The sequence below is a fragment of the Nyctibius grandis genome, chromosome 5 (genome assembly GCF_013368605.1).
Source record: "Nyctibius grandis isolate bNycGra1 chromosome 5, bNycGra1.pri, whole genome shotgun sequence".
Taxonomy (NCBI): Eukaryota; Metazoa; Chordata; class Aves; order Nyctibiiformes; family Nyctibiidae; genus Nyctibius; species Nyctibius grandis.
Window position 1 is genome coordinate 16869143 of NC_090662.1, and position 18132 is coordinate 16887274.

The 18132-nt window shown below is 37.5% G+C and overlaps 1 protein-coding gene across 1 annotated transcript in view; it reads right to left on the minus strand.

The window, feature by feature from the left end:
* COG5 (component of oligomeric golgi complex 5) overlaps positions 1-18132 on the minus strand; it is a 211658-nt gene that overhangs the window by 184488 nt on the left and 9038 nt on the right. The window contains 1 exon segment of the mRNA XM_068400718.1: positions 15662-15782. Coding sequence (XP_068256819.1) covers positions 15662-15782 — 121 coding nt within the window.

Genomic DNA, 18132 nt, shown 5'->3' on the forward strand with positions numbered 1-18132 from the left:
GAGTTACAAATGAAGGGCTCTGGGAAGTTAGTACATTTGTATAACATTCTCCTTAGTTATTGTTGGATTACAAGAGCAAGAGCATTTACTGAAAAATCCTCCTATTCTAAATCTTTATGAACAATTTGTAAATCTGTATATTAATAAGATTATTCCATTCTGGTTCCCACCAGCCATGGATTTTTCTGCAATTTTTTAAATTGATCATATCTATACTCTACATTTGTAATGCATTCAGTTGTATTCATACATTGTTTTCCAATTATAGTTGTTATCTTTGCTTTGTCACTACATTAGAACAGGCCTTTAGCCAGGACTACCCTCTTTCTTGATTGCCAAAAAGCCAATATTTCACAATCTAATATAGTCTTCTCAGGAAGCTTTTGACTTTCAAGTTTGTCTAAATACATTTGTCCAAACTACTGAGCAGAAGATCCTCTGCACTGGAAAATTAACTCTTTCAACAATGAAAATGTCAAGAAACATTAAACTCTGGCACGAAGTGACTTCCAAATCCAGCAGTTTATTTATTATAAGACAATCCAGAATAACATTTCTCTTTGCTGATAATTACTGTGTTAGAAATTGGTGATTTTCTGCCATTGGCCACAGAGGACAAACAGTCTAGGCTCCCAACACCATTCTCCCACACATCTCAGAAACACGTTTAGAGAGCAATGCTTCCATTTTTCTGGTTTAATTCAGTGGATTGTGAAAGTAACACCTTTTGGATTTTGTTAGCTGGCTCTCTGATCTATATGCATTTACAGATACTTCTACTGTAATTTCTCATTCTGTTACCCCCAATGAAATTTTCCAAACATTATTTGCTACCACCATTATTTGACCTTCTAGTGAGCATTCTAATCAAATGCTCACTTTATTTTCCTGGTGATTACAAGTTACCTGTCAGTTTCATCCATTTCTATTCTCTCTCACTCTATTTCTGAATCCGATTGTTCAAAAAGGAGAAAAAAAAAACCAACTGTTTTTTCAGACACTTACACAACACTGAAGTGTTATTTCTGAACTAACCATGTTCTTCTCCAGTACAATCACCAGGTTATGCACTAACAAATGCTTCAGTCCCAGCAGAAAGAAAAAGATCAATATTATGAACTGCTTCTCAGTGTTATTTCCTTGACCACTAAACAACTGATTTCACCACTAGCCATAGAAAACAGGAGGAAGCACATATCCTCCCAGCTACCCTCAGCCAACAGCCCTAGAAAAAAATACTTGTGACATTTCTCCACACCTTCCCATGGGGAAGTGATTCTCTATTGAACTCAAACCACTGAGTCTGATCACCTTAGAAATCATTACTCTGGTTCCCAGAGAACTACCCTGCAGCTTACTATTGAATTTCCAAGTACATAAAATGCTCAGGAAAGGAAAAGGAGAACAGAGAAAGTTATAAATGCCAATTCCTAACAGAGCTTCAGACAGCGCATATGTAGACCTGCCTGAAACGTAAAATTGTCATTTCCTTGTAGAACCTCCACACAGAGCAGAACAGACAACTAGATCTGCGCTCTTTCAGATGCATCATTCTAGCTGTAAATGGTGTCAAACTCCACAGAACTGAACTTTTCCATACTAGTCGTTAGTGTCACTGACTTGTTTGTTTATAATAGGTACTCTGAGTCCTAGCTCTTCACTGGTTACTTAAACTGTTATACCTGTTGAAATACAGTGAGAATACACCATCATTCAATTTAGAGATGACATCTCTCTGCTTTGCCAATATCTCTGCACTCACTTATTATTTTAAATTACGTAATCCAACTTGCCTTTCTCTTCAGGAACATACAGACACCTGTGAGTAGATACCTTTTTCTTTGTTTATAAAATATGTAAAAGACACTACAAATTCTTTCTAACTCTTGACAGCTATTCTTACCCTCTACAATGTATTGGTAATTTACAAGATGAAAAAATACAATCTGTCAGAGATTCACAGCTAACCTCTGCCTCTCTTCCCTTCTCTCTCAGACAAAAGTAATTCTTTTAAACTCTTTTCTCATCTTTGGTGTGCATCATTTTATTTTTAACTAATGCAGACTTTTAAAGTCAGTGCACAAAAAATTACTGCAGACAGAGTCTGCAGATATCTTTGGGTCTTGATAATTTTTGTATGTCGTCTGGAAACAGAAACCCATAGCTTTCATTTCTACTTTTAATTATGTAGTTCTGTTGAGAAAGTATGACTACCCAGTAACAGAATACTTTGTCTCAAAACTCAAGGATGCCCTAAGATCTGTAATAGTTACACAATCGTAACTGTTTCAAAGTAATTAAAAAATAAAAAAAAAAACCTCTGAAGTTGTATTTATCCTGTATTTGGCTGAACATAAGCATTCACAACTACAAGATTGCTTGTGTTACTGGTTCTTCCAAATCCTTTCACATCTCCACTCTCATGACACACCCTAGCTAACAAACACGAAAATACTTAACTGTTCAAACACTTAAAATGATCAAGGGGTAAAGCAAAAACAAGGTCCTAACACCCTTACCAGCTGGGATACCATCCTTCTGGTGGGGAACAAGTATTCCTTAACAGCAAAACAGAAACAGGTTTGGTATAACTCCTCACTGCTCTATAGGGATACTTTGAGAAGAGAGCAGAAGGGGAATTTTGTAATTAAAGAAACAGAATATAAGTATAGTTCTCAGATTTTAGAGTCATACATTTAAATTTACCAATTGCAAAAGAAACAAAAACTGAAAGAAACCCACCTTACAAGACCTGGGTTTACATTTAAGCTTCTTAATGACAAAAGACAGGATAATGTAATTACCAAGACCTTCTTCCACAACTTCCCTCTTCCATCACACCTTCTATTCTTCATTTCCAACCAGTTCCTCTTTCAAAATTCCCAAGCCCCTCTGTTTCAGCCTTACCCAGGTGGGACTACAAACCCCAGATATATCCTCTGGCTCTCAAAGCCCCAGACCATCTGATACATTACTAAAGCAGACAGAAAATACCGTAGTTTCAGTGTTTTTAAGAAATAAGTAGTACTGGCTTAATCTCAAACTGAATGTGCTACCAGGGCAAACACTATTCACGCCTCATGTGCATGGCAGTACATGAGAGAGTTTAAATGCATATTAGCTTACCAGCTGCATGACTGGTGCAGCTACTCTGCTGTCCTGAAAACAATTCCTCTCCTAGCAGAAAACAGTTCTTGGTAGTCCATCACACCCCTCCCCACCCTTCCTTAGTTCTTGTCCACTATAATTTCTTTCCCACTGGAGTCCTCTGAACTGTTAGAAGGAAATAAATCCAGCTGTCAGGCCCCAGATTTTACTCTGTACCTGCTGAAGCCTAGCTCAGTGCAATACTGGCCTACAATCAAAACTTCTACACATTAGATCATGACAATAATAATCATAATTTATATTAATAATGAAACAGTAGCAATCAGATTCAGAGTAACACATGACAAGGAGGTTGAAAGAGCAAAGCTTTCCAGAAATGTAAGGAACAAAAAGTATGGACATCTGTAACTGGGAGCAAGAAAGAGAAAAAGACAGAAAATGGTCTTTGATGGGCCTGGAATCAGGATAAAAACTTAGAAATACTCCATGTGCTACAGCATAGGCAACTTGAACGCACTGTAATTAACTTCTGGCACAGCCTTGCTGATGGAACATCAATAACACACCTCTCAGGAACAGGCTAACACCTCAAGAAAGAAAGTGGAGTACTAAATCCATTTCAAAATATCTGATATATAGCCCTCTGACAAGGTCTATATACTTGAGACTAAAATTACCAAATGCTTAATAATACACCAAAATCAAATTCTTTGAGTAGTTATAACTAAAAGACTAATCTCATCAAAACCAGAAATCAGCTTAATGCTAACATGAAAAAATAGTTTCATAATTCACGCAATATGGCAAATTTGAAACATGTTTATGGTCATTTAAAGGAAACTAGACATCAAGAAAACCCACCATTACAATTATACCTGGATTAATTTTCTAGAACTGTATGCATAAAGAAAATTAAATTTCAAGAGATCAGAATAGTTATAGCTTTGGAAAACAGTGACACAGCAATGAAACTACAATGAAGTTACATTAACAGAAACCAAACTTTTAAAAACCTGAAGAAATGTAAATTCAAGCCCTACTGATTTAAAAGTTAGGTTGAAAAACAAAACCCCAACAGGATATTTTTTTCTTGCATCAATTCAAACTTAGTCTTTCTCTCATGTGACTGTAATTATTTAGTGTCTTCTACTGAAAATGATTAGGAAAACAAGCATGCAAGAGATTAAGTAAAACATACCAACTATTTACATAAAATGCTATGTCTAACATGAAGTTTCCAAACTAGGAATCCTAATCACAGCAAAGTGCAATTTGGTGGTAAAATCTGTATGTTCTGTCTGCCTTGTTCAAAGAGGATAAAGAGGACTTACACTATTAGCCTCTTACTAATGAAAAATTCTATTAAGTTTTGCAAGTCATTTTGTTACATGCACATTAATTCAGTATCTTAAAGCAAATAGGTCAAATTAATGAACTTGTTACATACTATCAAGATTTTTCTTTCTTTATTTCAAAAGCCAACAAGAAATATACATCCATAGAAGCTCCTTAACTCTGCATAAAAGATAAAGATGGCACAAAATAAAATAAGATGGCCTAAAACAATATTGTTGTATGCATAATTGAAACAGAGAAAGAAATAAGTGGGTAGTATAGAAACTACAGAAGAGCACAAGGACCAGCTTCTACACTCATTACACAAAATATCTGGTTGTACAGCATAATTGGTAGAATAACACAACTGAGCAGAAGCTTGAATAATAGCTCTTCCTTTTACACTAATTTACAATAAATCAAGTACTGACTTTGGCAAACATGAAGTCAGGAATAATACTAAGAAAATGGCAAGATCTTCTTAGTAACCAAGAGGATTTTTTGTTAGCACTAACTATCCGTAGCTTTCGTGGCACTCCTTTCCTTGAAAAGACAGATCAACTAATAAAACCAGAATCTTTCTAAGCATAGTAAATTGAAGCTTTACAAATATGCTTTATTCTTTTTCTTTATCACTGTATAAAAGAACAACTTAAATTGCCTCTGTTTTACGAATGTAAGCTGAATGGTTCTATCAATATTATCACATTAAAAATAAAGAATAATTATTTGCAATATAGCTGACTGTCACAGAATGCCGAGTGTTATCCATGAGAAACAGTAGCTGGGGTGTATATATATTTATTATAATACAATTATTTTGTGATTAAATGCACTATTAACCATATACAGTTAATCACAACATAACTAGAGCAACAGGCCATCATTTTCAGTTTTTACCAGAGATGCAGAAGAAAAGCAGTTCAGACAGTGTATTTTCTATGTATTTCACATGTGACACTGGCTTCACATTTGTGAAGAACTTCTCATTATTTTTAAAATTTTTCATAAGTTTGATTTTGGAAAAATTAAGCTTTTATATAAAAATGAGTTCTCAGCTTCCAAACAGTTCAAGACTCTCTGTTTTAAAGCTACTAATATTAAGGCTTTTAAATTATTTGTATGTCTGCTTGACCTTGACCCCAGAGAGGTTCTTTTGGCCTGGAATACTACAAATAAAACTGTGCAACAACTTTTTGCAAAATCTTCCATCTCATGGTAACAGAGCCTCAGGAAAAACAAACAAAACAAAAAAACAACTCAACTAAAAGGAACAACATGGACTTGAAGAACATGGAGATTACACTCAACTACAGAAAGGCATAGGATACTTTAGCCCAATTTCAGTGAAGGTCTGGCAGTGTTACTGTTAACACCACCAGGGACAGAAGAAAAATGTTTTAGCAAGACATTTGCACTTACTCTGCATGCAGAGTAAGCAAGAGCATGCAAGCAGTGGCATTCAAAAATAATGCAGATGGCTCTGAGCCAGTAATACAATTCAGTCATTCTCAGCAGGACTAATTACCCCAGGCAAAGCATCATGCTAGTATGGTCACGTAATTTCTATTAATCAAATCAGTTCAGTTACCCCTACAGAAGAGTGCATGGTGCTACACAACTATATGCTGTCTTATTTTAGAGGACGCTAGGTCTTGCACAAGGCAGTAAATTGTACTGCTTCTAAACCCCTAAGCAAAAGTACCACGAAAGCAACTTTTCCCTCCAGAATGATGTGTGTTGATTCTTATAAGAAACTGCACACAGCAATATTAATATCAACAAATCTGTTTGCTCTGTGTACTAGCAGTGAAAGACCTCACTGACATGACAGCAACCAAGTCCTTCCTCACTTTAATTGCCGTTTGATACAACAGAAGATCTGGCTTGGCAATCATACGTTCTAAATTTTTGCTTAGAATAGAAAAAAAAAATAAGTTCATCACTGAATATGATATGGCAAGAAGGCAGCAGTGAAAGATAGCTACCATAGTATCTATGGCAGGTGTTCAGACAGCTTACCATTGCACATTTAGTAATACTTGTGTACAGATGGGCAACACATTTAATATTACTTCAAAAACTGCAGCAGTTAAAATTAAATAGTTTTTATACAACTATATGTAACATGAAGGACAAATATTACAGGTCAGCCAATCTGCAAACACTTCAGAATAAGTCTCTCTGTTTTAGTTAGATTATTTACACTGTTTTAACACTCAATTAATAAGGCACACTGTGGAAACAATAGGTACAGATAATTCCAACTTGCAGTAGATATGGGTAACTGCTATAAAAGAAGCAAGCATGAACACTTCCTACTAAAATTAGTTATTTAAGTTTTCGACAAATTAGAACAGTTGTTTCCTGAATACTGACTAGTACTGCTTAGCATTTTGATAAACACAAAACAATATACATCATCATTCCCAAATATTAACCATGGTCAGCAAGCCGAGGAAGTTGACTCTGCCCCTCCACTCTGGTGAGACCCCACCTGCAGTACTGCATCCAGCTCTGGAGTCCTCAGCACAGGAAAGACATGGACCTATTGGAGCAAGTCCAGAGGAGGGCCACAAAAATGATCAGAGAGCTGGAGCATCTCTCCTATGAAGACAGGCTGAGAGAGTTGGGGTTGTTCAGCCTGGAGAAGAGAAGGCTCTGGGGAGACCTTACTGCGGCCTTTCAATACTTAAGGAAAGTATTGGCCTATAAGAAAGAAGGGACAAACTTTTTAGTAGGGCCTGTAGCGATAGGACAAGAGGTAATGGTTTTAAACTAAAAGAGGGTAGATTCAGACTACATATAAGAAAAAAATTTTTTACAATGATGGTGGTGAGACACTGGAACAGGTTGCCCAGAGAGGTAGTAGATGCCCCATCCCTCGAAACATTCAAGGTCAGGTTGGACAGGGCTCTGAGCAACCTGATCTAGTTGAAGATGTCTCTGCTCACTGCAGGGGCAGTTTGACCAGATGACCTTTAAAGGTCCCTTCCAACACAAACTATTCTATGATTAAAACCTTCCAGGAGTAAATTAAACATCTTTCTTAAAAACCGTTGGGTCTGAGAAATAGAGAAATTTCTAAGAAATTTCTCAGCAAACTGAGAAATAGATAGCTTGCCTTCTTTCCTGGCAAAGGAAAAAAAAATAGATGCACAACACTTACATTCACATAGTCAGTACCACCTTCCTTCTGCTCACTGCATTTTCCTACAGAATACTGACATAACAGTTTTGAGGGTCAATTTTTGCAGCGCTCCAGTAACATGATGAACTGTGTGAAGTTAACTTGAATGTCAGTCACATATTGAGTAACCAGAAGCGAAGTGATTGTGTGAGAGGGGTGAGCTGAAGGTCTTTGAGGAGATCTTCTCAGAAAGGGTCATTAGACATTGGAACGGGCTGCCCAGGGTGGTGGTGGAGTCACCATCTCTGGATGTGTTTAAGAAAAGACTGGACATAGCGCTCAGTGCCATCGTCTAGTTGACACGAAGGCATCAGGGCAATGGTTGGACTCAGTGATCCCAGAGGTCTCTTCCAACCTGACTGATTCTGTGATTCCATGATTCTGTGAGATTTATCTACTATTTCACCTGAAGGAGTGATAAGAAGAGGCTGAACTAAAGTGATGGCATGAATTCTCCAGTCACATCGTCCTAATATTCCAGGAGGTATCTGGGCACAGTGCCCCAAAAACCAACTTGTGGGGAACAAATTTTACATCAAGCAGTCCAATTTAAAAAAAACAAAACAAAAAACAAACAAACAAAAAAAATACACCACCACACCAAAAAGCAAATCCAACTTCCCTATAATACATTTTCTATTAACAGATTTTGGGGGGGGTGTAGCATCTCTGAGAGAAACAAAAGGACTGGTAGCAGGTCAGCTCACTCAGTCCTCCTGCTTCAAGGCAAAACCACCCGTATCTAAACTGCTCCTGATACATGCTTTGTCTAAACTGCTTTTAAAAAAGCTTCAAATACTGACTTCACAGCTCCCCTGAAATTACCATTACTGGCAGAAACCTCTCCTAACATTTCAGATAAAAATTTTCTTTGCTTCATTTCAGGCCCATTACTTACTGTTTCAATCACAGTGGATATGGAGAGCCATTTACTCCCTTCCCATTTGAAAAACTCTTATTTATCTGAAGAATGTTACTCTGCCTCTCAGACCACTCTTCCCCAAACCAGAGCCACACACTTTCAATTCCTCTGCCCACTGCCCATCCTCGAGACCTTCAGCCATCATTACTGCTGTACTTCGGACTTTCTCCAATTAACCTACATCTTTCTTGAATGAGGTGCCTCAAAAGTGACTTCAATCTCCAGCTGAAGCATGAACAAAAGATTTATTTCAAGTGCCTTGCACACAACACCCTTCCTTATAAAGATCAGTGCAAATTCCATTGCCAACAATATCATACTGCTACAAAACAAATGAACAAGTGGCTTCACTCAATTCGTGAGGAACTATCAAGTCTCTCTGCAGAACTGTTATCTATACAGTCATTTCTCCTATTCCTGCGGTTAATTACAGCCATCTACTGCTAGGACTTTGCGCTTGGCTCGAACAGAAATGAAATCAGTTCAGCTAAGACGTATCTCCAGTTTGCTCAGAATATTCTTCATTCTAATCCTGTTTCCCAACATACTTTCCATTCTTCTCTGCTTGATTATTACTTGTAAATTTAATAAGGATATACCATATTACATCACTCAAATCATTAATGAAAACACGAGCCAGCTGCAGAACACATTTCAACAAAATCCCACTTGATATATTGCTGGGCAACAGTGAACAACTGGTGACAATTTTTGGGATACAGCTTTCTCAAAACTTCTGCATTCATTGCTCATCACCTTCATCTGGATTATACCGCTGATCCTGCTAGTGTGACAAGGCGTCAAGAGCCTTATTTACATCAAACTACAAGACAGCCATTGATCTCTCTGGTTCTAAGACCTATTATGCTGCCAACAAAGAAAATGTGGTTGGTTAAACAGGATTCATTCTTGATAAGTCTACGTGGCCTACTATTTAATAGCACTTTTATATTCTAGACTCCTACAAATAGTTTGTTTGTTCTAGAGTTTCTTTGCTTAAGGAAGTCAAGGTAGTTTGAGTTGTCTAAATAAAATAGGAGCCAGTGAGCTCTGATTTCAATAAAGCAAGCTCTCCCATCTTCTGGAATCTCATGTTTCTCCCCAGGAGTTCCCAAAGGTAACCACTAAGAACAATGAGATTACTCTCAAAAGCAGTTGAGCTACATTAGGATGAATAACATATTGTTTATATTTGTTTTTATAAATATTTATATACATAAATGTGGGAAAATAAGGGAAGATTGGCGAGGACTGTAAACACGCTCAAGTGACTTGAGCTGAGGTGTAGAAAAACACATGTATCATAGTACTTGTTGTTTAGTGTTGTGTATTGGACAAGTACAACATCTGTGTTTAGATAACAGGCCTGTGATAGACTTAAAGGCACCCTATCAAACATGCTTGAGATTCCTGCCCTGCTGTGGGAAAGATCAAAGCACTTTGGTAAAGTACACCTGTGGGAATCCTTGAAAAACAGACAAAAACAAGCTCCACGGTGCCTGCATCCCTGCTTCTGTGCCTCTGCCCGGGTGCTGCTTCAGGGATCCTCTGGTTGGCAAGTTAATGAAAATAAATTTACTCTTTGTATTTCATCCATGGTTTTGTGGTTGTTCCTGCGTCCTACCTGTGCCGGCTCACACAATAAACATACATACATATGCACACAAAGGAACATACTCTCCTTTCTATGGAACACGTCCATGTTTTAACAGTAACAGAGAAAAAGAAGAAAAAACAGACTACTTAGGTTTAAAATATTTGGAAAGATTTTGCTCTATTTAGTGTCATAAGCAATTTCAAAGATGGGGAAAACACAGACCATGTGACATTACTACAACACATAACTGCCAGAACCAAGTGTAAAAAGAAACAGTGAATTTTCACAAATAAATTTAATTTGCTCCCTCTATCAAGCATTATTTTATATTACACAAACATTATTTTGTATGACACAAACTGGGTACAAGAGATGTAATACTCCACAATCTTTACAATGGTGTTCCCTTTCAGTGAAAACTCCAGGGTATTACATGTAGTAGGAATACTAGAAAAGCACACTGAAACAGAGAAACCTCAATACTGGACAAGACAAGGTCCCACCAATGCAATCCCCATCAAGGCAGGCAGACAAGAGCTCATTTTCCTCCTCCCACTTCCTCTCATTTTTAATCTAACAGACATATCTGCTATATCCAGGCTTTTTCGTGTTCAAATGATATCATGACACATCTTGTTTACCTTAGAAGGGCACCAAGTCCAAGTTTTTCTAGCCTCCACAAGAGAATTTTTCAGGCCCAAGATCACTGTCACCTTTGTGCAGGTGTCACTAGTTCTGGAGTGCACTTTAGAAGACAGGGCTACCATCACCTACATTATGCCATCTACAAAGAGGCCTTCCAGGCATAGCCAAAAAACTTCTTTCAAATTATATTTCACCCAGTATTAGGCATATCCTCACTAATTTCAGTTTTCTCCATCCAAGCTACACTTCTTTATAAGTATCACCAAAATTGAGCTTTATTTCTTTGAATTTCCCTTAAGTCTTTGTCTTCGTTTAGCCCACACCTGGGGCTAAACAATAACCAGTTGTTCTCTCACCCCATGTCCCTTCCACAACCAAGAGAGAGAATTGGGAAAAGAAGGGACACTCGTGGGTTAAACTTTAAACAGATTTAAAAAACAAGGAAACCCATATCAATGGTAATACAAAACACACAAAATTATACTTAGCTACCAAGTGCTGGCAAGTCACTCCAGGGATAGCCACTGTCAAGAAGGAGAAAAAGGAAGCAGAGAAGAGAACAGAGCAAAGAGTCCCACCCCTCCCCAGCAACTTTCCCATTTATAGTGAACCTGACGTTAATGTTACAGAATACCCCTGTGGGCCAGCCTGGGTCAGCTGCCCTGGCTTTAACTGCTAACGGCCTTGATCACCATGGCTGGCCACAAACTGAAACAAAATCTAACAGAAACTTGATTCTCTACATTTTATCCCCATGAAACCATGACAGTCTTCTATTGTCATGTTAAGTCTAAATAACTGCCATGTGCTTTGCTCCCTCTTTATAAAGAACACCATGCATACATAGGGTTTTCTCCCTTTTAGCTAGACTTCCGTAACCGACAATAAAGCTAAATAATTCTAGACAAAAGGCAAAATAAAGTAAGGTCCTAGTCTTGTCTTCCCCCATCCTCTCTTCTCGTAAGTTACATGGAAGGTACTATTGTGCTGGAGCAACTTCTATATTGAAGACACCCAAAACCACATTTCAATAGACTCCTTCCCCTTCATTTTATGGCTGCACAGCTTAGTCAGAGCCTAACTCCGAGTTTACAAAAGAGCAAGATTATGGCTGCTGAGAGAGCCTGCCTATGAGTATTATATGCTCACAAGGTCATTCAAGCAAATAAATTCACTTGCTGTGAAATAAATTATAATACAACCATATATAGAGACTATTATAATTAAAAGAAGTCTAGGCATTTATATGAATAATGATGACATCAGTTATATGTATTTAACAAGCAAAACACATAAATCCTTTGTTGTCCAGAGCTAGCTCTGTAACTGATAAATGGAATTAACAACCTGTCCACGGTCCAGCTAGCCATTCGCTGCATAACTAAGAATTTTTTCATCTTCATCTGATCTGTTACTGGCCACTGTCACTGACAGTAATTTCTGCACACCCACATAGAAGACAGCAGATTTTTTCATACCTGCAGAATTTCTTCTGTGAAAGAGAATTGTATATAGTCTACCATTTTCTTGTCACATTCTATTGTTCAAACTTGATTAGGAATATTTCTTTTTCACTTTAAAAAATATTTGTATTAAAATATCACCAAGAAGCATAGTCAGGGCATGTAATTCACTGCATTAGGCAGTGTGACGTCTGAATACGCCACTTGCTTTACCTGTCCATACACTGAATTGGATTGTATAATATGAAGAATCATCACTAGAGAAACAGCTAATAGCTTATTCAATGGACTATCACAGCTCTGTTTCTACTTTGCTAGAGAACCCAAAGGAGCGTGTTAGGAGGTGGAGGAGTTGCAGAAGAAAGTTTGGGGGTTTTATACACGTATATATACACACACACACACAAACATTAATCACATTTAATCTCTAAAAATTACATAGGTAATTCAGTTTTTCTTCTTAATGTGCTAAAGTGGGAAGTTAATTTCAAAGAATGTGAAAGTCAAATACAGAGGAATTTTACATCTACTTTAGCTTTAGATAGAGATCTCAGTCAAAATAGTACCAGATGCTTTCAGAGTAAAGCTCCTAACATCACCCACTGAAGCTGGAGATCTGCAGACTACTAGCAACTTAACAAAGTGTCCAATAAAAAACCGTTCTCAGTTAAAGCTACTGCTTCTTGTTGTTCCTCTGACTGACCCATATTTCTATCTAATTCCAAGATTTTGTATTTTTATCATATCTTTTCTCATCACTGCAAAACAAACTTCAAGACACATCTAAGTAAAAGCAGTAAGCGAACCATCATAGATTTGCTGAGGAAATGTACGTTGAATACGTATACCTAAACAGGCAAACCCCAAACATACACACAGAGTGTAACAGTACATAAAAATAAATGGCCAGTTACCCCAAGATTCCACCTAGAATAACCCATAAGCAATAAAACGTATATTATACCATAGAAAGTGCAAAGCTTTCATGGTAATGCCACAGTGCTGCTGATTTCAACAAAGCAGAAATTATATTGCATCATACATACAACAGAAAGGTAACAAACAATGGGAAGAATTTTTTCCCTGAATGAGAGCTGAAAGCAATGTTCAGAAATATCTGTCTAAAAACACAAATTACTATTAATCTCAGCCATGATCCCCAATTCAAAAGCAAGCTTCCATGACACAGAGCTCCCTCACCAATACCAGGCTTTCACACCACTCATGCCTACCACCTATTTACCACCATCAGATGTTGTAGTACTTCCCAAGCCCTCCCAAAGCTTTCATACCTCACCACCAAATAACCAGTGCCCGTGTCTGTTCCCCGTGCTTCACACCCTCCTGATGCCACAGAGCGCTGCATCACATTTCCCATCTTTCTGAAGCACAGCATTTCCACGACCTCATCCCAAGCTGCCACAGCCTCACTGCTCTCCTGCTCCACGCCACCACCACCTCCACCCTGCAGGTCTCCCACACATCCCAATGCTTTCCAAGGCCAGAAGCACAGCACAGGGCTTCCCCAGCCATACCCCAAAACCTAGCAACCCTGCAACACACCACCATCCCACTGACTCCCACTGCAGTACCCTGAACCGTGTTGGCTCCAGCCACAGTGTGCTTTACTCCCCTCTGAACAGAGCTACCCCATATCCAGTAAGCCACCACCTCGCCACACAGGACAGACACCTCCAGTCCACCAGACCAGCCACTCCTCAGTGGGGTGCTCCTATCCACTCGGGTGCTGGGCACCGTGGCCAGCTGGGAGGCAATAAGAATTCAGACCAGCCAAGGTGGGCAGCAGAGGATAACACAGAGCAGATAGCCAAAAGATGAGGGAGGGATGCAGATGGAGAGGTAAGAGAGAAGAAAGAAAGAGATACCAGGAAAAGAAAGGGAGAGAGAAATGACAGTAGACAAGGGATTTTACCTGGCCATAAACAACCCAAAATTAAGGCTTAAATTAAGGACCACAAGCCTTGGCTCCCTCCCTATGGACTGTAGGATAACTCAAAAGGGCTTCCCTAAGGGGACACATTTCCCTTCATCTTGAACAATAATAATTACTCAGGCTTTTCTAAGCTTCAGGAAAAGACCAAGTATTTGAAAACAAGGAACTCAAAAGACTGTGACACTTTAACAGAAGAAAGTGGAAGCTCTTTTTTAAAATGGTGAAAGAAAAAAGAAAAGAGAGCAATAAAAGGTATTTCCTTTAAAAGAAAGAAAACCTAAAAACTACACAAGATAAACATCTCAGATTTTACCATTAAATTGTATTAATTATTGGAATAGGATGTAGCATTCAGATTAATCCCACAAGACTTGTAATTCAGGTAGTTAAAAGACAGTATTACTTCATATTTCCTGAAGATGTGAGGGGAGACCAAAATAGAAAGAAAATTTAAAAATTAGAAAAAATAGAAAATTTAAAAAAATATTCTAGCTTAGAATGCTACAATTGCTTAAGTGCTTCAGTGAAACTGATATACTACAGAAATATAAAAACTTTCCGTTTGCAACACAGCATCTGCTAATTATAAGTCTAAGTCATTGTCTAATAATTTTTTGATTACACAGTATAAAAAGAGCAGTAGTGACAAATATGCACAATAAACCTCAGGATGATTCTGAATGTTTGATAGTTCAGCCCTCCCACAACCTATTTTTGGAAGCCAAAATTTAAATACCATTAAACCAAAGGAGAAACAGCTGGCAAGATACCATATACAACACCAACGACTGATCTCCAAGACTAATGGGATGTTCCTCACTGCATCCTGCAGCACAGCGTGGAAGTACCCAAGCTAGCTCAAGTACAGAAAACAATCTAGCAATGTAACATGAGCTTCATGACAACTATTTCATCATTCTTCCTGGAAGTCAATAAAATACAGGGTAAATTAGTCACTACTACAGCAGAATGCTTCCAGCATCTGAATCAGGTTAGGTACCCGTATATTGTATAACATATGGCTTTTGTAAAGGTCACAGGGCCAATAATTTTCTTTTAGGATGTAAAATGTAATTCAAACTATGCCTTATTGTAGTACAATGTCTTCCAAAAGCTACATATATATCTGCTGCCTCTGAAGGTGTTTTATACAAACATGAACCAGTAAGAAATTTATTGCTTCACAAAAAAAATGCTGCCCAAAGAACACAAGTTTATTATCACAGAATTTTCATGTTACTAAATACCTTTATCTACAGAAGTCATATGAAAAAATTGAAGGTACTAATGAGTTCTGTCCATACCATTTCTCATTTCAAATCAGGAAGTAGACAGTAAGAACCACAGTAAAAAGTTTTGGGGGTTTCTTTGTTTTTTAAGTCAAACACTAGTGAGTCATATGAGCGCAAGCTAAAAATGCCTCTAAAAGTAACTAAGAAGGACTCACCAAGTTCATTGAGACTCTGGGCAGCTTTTGTTATCTCTCTGCTTCCTCCTTGCAGTTGTCCTTGAAGTCTCTTACTGAGATACAAGATGCGTATTATCCTCCGCAGCAAGTCACAGGCAGCCTGCAGAGAAATTGTACCATTAGGGGATATCATCAGTACATTATGATCATATAATATTAGGCCTCAAATATGGAAATATTTTAACCAAAAGAGGAAATATGAATGCAAATAAAAACAGGGAACTTCAGAACACTGAAATCCCTTTGTTCGGGATTTTTTAACATGATTTTATGCAATATAGACCAATACTTTTAAAAGCTGGTAATTACATTCACATACTGAGATCATGCTGTCATTACTATAACAAAAAAAAAGGAAACTCAGAACCCTATGACAGAGCCATGTTCTAACTAGAAAGTGAGCTTTATTTTACATTGCACATCTCTCCTCAATATTCCTCCCCTCTGTAAGCTTTAGTAAAATTAAGAAGTTGGCCTTGCCAATCAAATATTGATCCAAAATAAGCAAAATTGGCAGCACTTACTTCCGAGGACAATAAAACTTAAAAGGCTAAACTGCTATTACAGATATTGACTCTTATGGTAGGAATATATGTAAAAACTCATTTTCAGCAAAACTTTCATAAGGCCAGTCACCTTCATTCAGCCAACTGTTAGTTCACATTCTTTCATAGGTTTATTAAAATACACGGCATTCTTGGCTAAAAATCAAGATGGATGCATATGTAAATTTTCAGGAAATATATTTATGTAAGTTTCACTAGCACCAATTGAGAAAAAAGGCCATTGCTGACATCTGAATCAAATATAATAGTTTCATAATTTTTCATACAACTGAGATGTTGAAACAGGTTTTCTCCCTTCTACGCAGTAAATAATAGAGACAGAGAAACAGTAAGAGTTAATCAAGGTGTAGAGTCTCCTCTAGGGCTGAACTGGGTCAGTGGGGCTAAGAGGTACACACTACAGGAGCAGCAACATTCTGGACGCGGGTAACATCTAAACTAGAATTCAGAAATGCAGTTCAGGAGAAGGTAAAAAAAGTATGTGGATTTCAGTACAGTCACAGGTACAGTCCAAACATCTGAAATCAGATAACAAGAGAGGTAAATGAGAAATCTGGAACAAATAAGACATAGTTGCTCTAAGATATTTTCCATGGAACTGAAGACAGTGTCTCCTGAAAATGCTTACCTTATGGATATCAAATTAAATTAAAATTAAATTTAAAATATTTAGGATCTGACAGACTTTGAACCCTTTTTTTCAGACTCAAGCTAATGCCTTGAAAACCACTGTTAAAGTGCATATATGAAAACATACACAAGTGAGTCATTTTAACCAATATTCAGTGGGACTCGCACAACTTGTCAGTCTCTTCCCTATGCCAGCACAAGACAATCAAAACACCAATATTTATAGTTTAGTTTTATTAAACATCTAGACAGAACAAAAAGGAAAAATTAGGAAAAGCCCCATTGAGGTTAAAGCACTGAAAGCACTATTACTCTCCTGCTTTTGGCTCTGTATCCCATAGTCTGAAGTGCAAGTTTCCTAAGCATTCTAAGACAACCTAACCACATGATTTCTATTACCGTAGTGAGAAACCAAGAGAGGCTTATCCTACTTCGAGAGATTAACGCATTAGTTTTTATTATATCATTTCTTTAATTAGAAAAATCTGGATCCACATATCACTTTCATATCTGTGAACTAAAATTTCTGCAAGATCAATCAAAAAACCAGCTTTTTTGTATAGTGCACTGTGCTTCAACAAATAAGAAGGCATAGTATTACTACTTTGATTTCAAATTTAATTGCTCTCTAATCCAATTGTGTACCTCTAGCTAATGTTTTTCCCTAGGAATTCAGCTTCAGTTATTCTCTGACCATCTTTTACTGTACATGCCAAAAGATTATTTCTTTTTCATTTCATTGTTGCTCATTATCTCCTATTCCAAGAAACAATCTTTTAAAAGGACTATCAAACTCAATAAGAGATGGGAAAAGTTACATTTAGATACAAGAGAAAAAAAAAAAATTCTGGCCCTGTGAATTAGGAGAAAAATCCAAAGACACTGAAGATGCACTCTTAACTCCACAGTGATCGCTACTGCCTTGTGCCCTTGACAAAGATTCTGTTTCACCCAAGTATTTCCATTTACTTGAGTTGTTCAACTTAATAAAACTCCCAGTCACTGTAAAAGAATGCAATATATGAGGACCATGTAACAGAAATAAAAAAAATTATCTAATAGTGGAGTTGTTCACAGATGCTAGATCCTCTAACCTGACCACCTGCATTACAGAAGTCTGAATTAATTCAGGACACATTCCCTTCCTGAGATGATACAGTATGCTTTTCTAAAGGAGAGGCTTTCATCCAAGAAGGAATGAATTCCACTGTTCAAACAAGAATTAATTTGGAAAAAGCCAGTGGCCTGAGTTAG